The sequence below is a fragment of the Lactuca sativa genome, chromosome 1 (assembly GCF_002870075.4).
Source record: "Lactuca sativa cultivar Salinas chromosome 1, Lsat_Salinas_v11, whole genome shotgun sequence".
In the NCBI taxonomy this organism is placed as follows: domain Eukaryota; kingdom Viridiplantae; phylum Streptophyta; class Magnoliopsida; order Asterales; family Asteraceae; genus Lactuca; species Lactuca sativa.
The window spans coordinates 194263361-194269001 of record NC_056623.2 but is presented as its reverse complement, the minus strand read 5'-3'; the positions used below and the strand labels follow the sequence as shown (position 1 = coordinate 194269001).

Genomic DNA, 5641 nt, shown 5'->3' with positions numbered 1-5641 from the left:
GTTATTGTAGATGATTTTTCTAGATTCAATTGGGTACATTTTCTTAACCAGAAAGAAGTATCTCACAATTTCTCAGCTCCTTATACTCCTCAACAAAACAGAGTAGTCGAAAGACGAAACCGTTCATTGTGCGATGGTACGAGAACCATGCTGTCATTCGCAAATCTGCCACGTTACTTCTGGGCGGATGCGATAGGGACTGCTTGCTTTACCCAAAACCGATCTATTCTCAATAAGTGATTCTCTGTCACGCCATATGAAATAATAAATAATCGAAAGCCTAATGTCATGTTTTTCCATGCTTTTGGCTCCAGGTGCTTCATTTTAACTCAAAAGAACAAAGGAAAAAATTTGATGTGAAGACTGACGAAGGTATCTTCCTGGGGTATTCTTTAACTTCCAAAGCATACAGGGTTATCCACAAAAGGTCGAAAAGGATTGAGGAAACTTACTATGTTACATTTTACAATAATTATGTAAAGAAGGTTTAGAAGAATGACAGTCCAACACAAGAGATCTTTGCTAAACCGAATCCTACTACCATCCCACTCTCCAATCTATACGAGGTGTTCCTAAACTTATTTGATGAGCCAGAAAAGGCAATCTCCTAAGATTCGAAAGAAGTAGACAACAAGGAAGACGAACTGAAGAAAATCATTGATGATGCTGCGAAAGAAATGGAACAGGAGAATCCCACTCTGAAAGATCCTGAAGTTCCATCTCAACCTATAGAAGCGAATTCTACATCGCAGGGGGATGGTTCTACTACAACCTCCTCATATGATACACCTGTTAAGGGAGAGAACAAAACTCCTGAAGTCAGCTTAGAGCCACCTTTCCTGGGGGAGAATCTGAAACTAGAAGACAATAATCATACATAATTCAAGGGGAGAATGGAAATGCGAATGATGATTCAGATATACAATTAGAATTTGAAGAAGTGAATGCAGAATTGGATCCAACATATGATCCAAATTATCATCCGTTGACTAAATGGACCAAAGATCAGCTGAAAACTCAAGTCATTGGAGATTCTTCCTTAGGCGTTCTTACGAGAGCTCAACAAAAGGCGAAGCGAACTGCACTATTCTCTAAAGTGGAATTTTGCATGTTGAATTCATTTATCTCAAAAATTGAACCTAAAAATATTCAAATTGCTCTTGATCATTCTGATTGGCTGCAAGAAATGCAGGAGGAGCTTAATGAATTCGAACAAAACAAATTCTAGAGACTTATTCCCACTCAAAAAGATGCTTTTTTGTTGGTCTTAAATGGGTATTTCGCAATAAAATGCATAAGGAAGGCAATGTGATAAGAAATAAAGTGCGACTCGTAGTAAAGGGTTATTGTCAGGAAGAACGCATATACTACAAAGAAACGTTCACACCCGTTGCATGGTTAGAATTTGTTAACATCTTTCTTGCATATGTTGCACACAAGAACTTTGAAGTATATCAGAGGGATGTAAAGTGTGCATTCCTAAATAGGGAATTAGAGAAAACAGTGTATGTGGAACAACCACCAGGGTTCATAAACCAAAAATATTTGAACCCGTGTTACATTCTGGATAAGGTAGTTTATGGTCTAAAGCAAGCTCCAAGAGCTAGGTACGAAACTATAACTCGTTATTTTAAAACATGCTAAATTTAAACAATGATACGTCGAAGCAACCTTCTTTCGCAAGAAAGATGGTGACCATTTGATGATCATCCTAATTCATGTTGATGAAATCATCTTTGGATCTACTAACCCTAGCTTAACAGCTGAGTTCCGAAAGTTGATGGAAACAAAATTTGAGATGAGCTCCATGGGTCTGATTAAGTTTTTTCTTGGCTTGAATATAAGATAGAGTTAGGAATGGATCTTTATCAATCCGGAGGATTATACAAAGACCTTACTCTCTAAGATTGGAATGGTGAGAGATTCTAAAGTGAAGGTTCCAACGGCATTTAGAACGAAACTAACTCCGTTACTGGACAAACCGGCGGCTGATATGAATCTTTATCATCGGATGATAGGGTCTTTGATGTATCTAATTGCTAGTCGTCCAGATATCTTGTTTTCTTTTTGCTATTCTACTAGGTTTCAAGCTAATCCTCACAAACCTAAGATGGCAACTGTTAAGAACATCTTTAGGTATCTCAAGAGAACATCCTCATTGGGAATATGGTACCCTTCGGGTTTAGGTTTCTTTGTGCAAGAGTTTTTAGATGCCGATCTTGGAGGTTGCGGTCTAGATAGAAAAAGTACAATGGGAGGATGCCAATTTCTTGATGGAAAACTCATAAGTTGTCAATCTAAAAAGCAAAATTACGTCTCCCTATCGACTACTGAAGCAGAGTACATAGCTGTTGCATCCTGCACCTCACAAGTCATTTCGATTCAGTGTCAACTTCGGGACTATGAAATCAATATGAAATGAATCCCCTTATATTGAGATTATGAAGGCACCATTCGCATTTTTCATAACCCAATGTAACACTCAAAGATGAAACACATAGCACTGAGGTATCACTTCATCAAAGATAATGTTAAAGATGGAAATGTCGAGATATATTTTTTAAGTTTCGCTAATCAGCTAGCCAACATCTTTACAAAAGCCTTACCTGAACAATCATTCAATCGCATTCTTCAAGGCTTAGGAAAGATAGAGGTCGAGTTCGTTCCGTCAATTCCGAAACCACCTTCGCAATCATAAGTTTTTGATAGGCCTGCAAATTGGTGTGAATGCTCGTAGTGACTCGCAGTCATCTTTTGGTTTGTAAATTGGTCGAATGCTCGCAGTGACTCACAGTCATGTTTTGTCTTGCGAATCAGTGCGAACACTTGCAGGGACTCGCAACCAACTGTTGACACTGCTAATTGGTGTGAATGTTCTCATTTACTCGTAGTCAACTGTTCATTTGTGGTTTGTAATTTTCTTGTGTCCTTTGTACATTTTCGTTAGTTAATTTTGTTTGTATTTCTTTTTCATAAAAACGAAAGTCCAAAAATATTTAATTTGTTTTGTTTTTTTATTATTTTTTATCTATTTTTCAAAACATTAAAATCCATAAATATTTTACTTCTTTCAGTTTTTATTTCTTTTCAGAAAAACAAAATTACAAATATATTTTCTTTATTTTCTTCACTTTCATTTTATTTATTTCAAAAATACCAAAAATATTGGACAATTGAGCAGGTTTCCAGTCAAGAATCTTGGTGATCTCAATTAGAAATGATGGGGGCAGGTATAAACTTTCTTGTCTATGCACTAGTTAAGTGTCCCTAGAAGCATGCTGTTGCATGTAGACCAAAGCCTCAACGACTTTTTATGTTGAAGAGTTAATGATTCGATAACACCAATCATTTCTTCCCAAAAAGGGTCTTAATTCACATAAGTCATGAGCTACCTGAATCTTCTCACAAAGAGTTAAGAGTTCACTGCTTAAGTCAGTTTTGTATAACTGGGGTACATTCTTTCTTTGGAACCACCTCATACCTATTCTCCATCACTTTCAAACTCATAAATATAACCCTTGAGACCCTCAGAAATTACCACTAAGGTTTATGGTCATAACCAATTCTATGTTTATGATCTTAAATTCGTTATCATCACGAATTGAGTGAAACCTAAAATCCATCACATATATATGAATTGACAGTGAAAAAGTTACATGTAGAAATTTCACCTTGGAATTGACGAATGCCCACTTGTGTGGTCAGTACCTTGAAATCTCGTTTTTCTTTTTGTGAGATCTTAATGAGACGTTCTAGACCTAGGATGTTTCTACCCAATAGATCAAGTTTTTATTTTTCTTATGATTTCTATGCGAATCCTAGTCACTCAAAATAGTTCCATAGCTTACTTGTTTTTATGACTAAACCGGTCAGAGAAGTACTTCATCCTAAAGTTCTTACTTATATAATGTTTCGTCATTTGTTTGAAGATAAAATCACCCTTTCAGCCTAAACAAAAGATTCCTTTCGCTGTTTATTAACAAAAAGTGATCGCACTTCAACGGGATACCACACACACACTTTAGAGTCTCTCTTGACTCCAAAGGAAGATATCATTGCTCGGGATCCACTGTTTTATGTCTTAATTGACATCACCAATATCCCACAATATTCTGATTTATTTCATTATCTTTGGCACAATCTCGCACGAAGATCCTTGTGATGTTTTAAAGTCTGATTCATGGCACTTATATTTCTCTTAGTTTGGCAGATTTGATGATGGTTATTCATTGTGAAAGCTCACAAATGAATCAACTTTGAAAGCGCCTAACAGAAGCGGCACCTTAACGGATAAAATTGGGTGCGGGAATTTGAATAGACGTTGATTTGACGCCGCCTAACACACATCACAACTGTCAATCACACTTTTTTAGGTGACTTTTTAGTAACCAATGCAATAAATCGACGGATTTCTCTCACTTTCAAATCATATAAAAGGCTTTTAACGCTTTAATAATCAATTACCACTTTCAAAATGCAAAGAAATCCTCCGGAAATTATTCTCTATCTACTATTCATCTTCTTCATCAACAAGCATCAATGGAAGCTTCCTCAGAGACCCCCTTTGTTACAGAAACCATGGCCCAATCGTCCATCCTCAACATCAAGGCCAATCAGAACCTAGTTCTCGATCTCGACCCACAAAATACGACGAGTTTATTCAGCTGATTGTTGAATGTCTAAGGTACTCTCCTCTTGTCATCGCTATAACAAAGTCTAAAATCGTTCCTACGATACATTTTTCAAAGGCCTACTCCATTACTAGTTATCAGAAAGGGGAAGAATTGATTACATTCGAAGTCCACAACCACAAAACCCACATCACAAAATCACGATTTTGTCAGCTCCTACGACATCCTCTGGGTCATCACCTAATTGATCCTGAAAGCAGCTCAAACTCAACGATTCTAGAGATGTTCTTCCAAATGGGCTACAAGGAATTGATAGGTGCAATTTCAAAGATCAAAAAGCCCAACTTGCCGCCGATGTGGGAAGGCTTATTCACACTACTCTTCAAGAGTTTTTCTGAATGGGTTACTGTCTTGGACTGTGTGAGCAAGCTCTTCATGAACATGATGTACGAAATCCACTCCGACATTAACTTGGACTACGAGACTGTTCTCTGGGCTCAGTTCATATGAAATACTCTCTCAACAACTCGACAAAGTTAAATCTCCTGTGCTTGCTTTTGGTCGATTGTCGTTCAAAGGGAGATCAAAAAGTATGACATCCCCTATTTGGAAGGTTCGTTTTTGTCTTCTATCCAGATATTCCACGCAACAAACATCATTCTTGCTGGCAACTCGAAGTTCAACTTCATCGGTTCGATTCATCAAGGAATGTTTTGTGATATATTGGCTGCAAGCGATATACTGTGAGCCTATCATAGTCTGCCCCTCTCATGCTTTCGCCCATTGACAAACGAAATGAAAAAGGTCCTGGATGAAGTGGATAAACTGAAGAGGGGAGAAAAGAAGAAAGGAGCGAAAGTTGGTCCTTCTAAACTAGCTTCGTCACCTAAAAGGGAGGCAAATGAAAGTATGATGCTGAACCTTCTAAACCAAATAGGAAGATGGCTCGTCAACCACGAACTCCAACCCCAAGCGTTCAAGAGGATTCGTAGTCTCAAATAGTCTCAGAT

The 5641-nt window shown here is 37.5% G+C and overlaps 1 protein-coding gene across 1 annotated transcript; it reads left to right on the top strand.

The window, feature by feature from the left end:
* The first annotated feature begins 1912 nt into the window (after positions 1 to 1912).
* LOC111888782 (uncharacterized mitochondrial protein AtMg00810-like) lies at positions 1913 to 2422 on the top strand. The gene has a single exon (XM_023884890.1). The coding sequence runs from the start codon at positions 1913 to 1915 to the stop codon at positions 2420 to 2422; it is 510 nt and encodes a 169-aa protein (XP_023740658.1).
* Positions 2423 to 5641: the final 3219 nt, after the last annotated feature.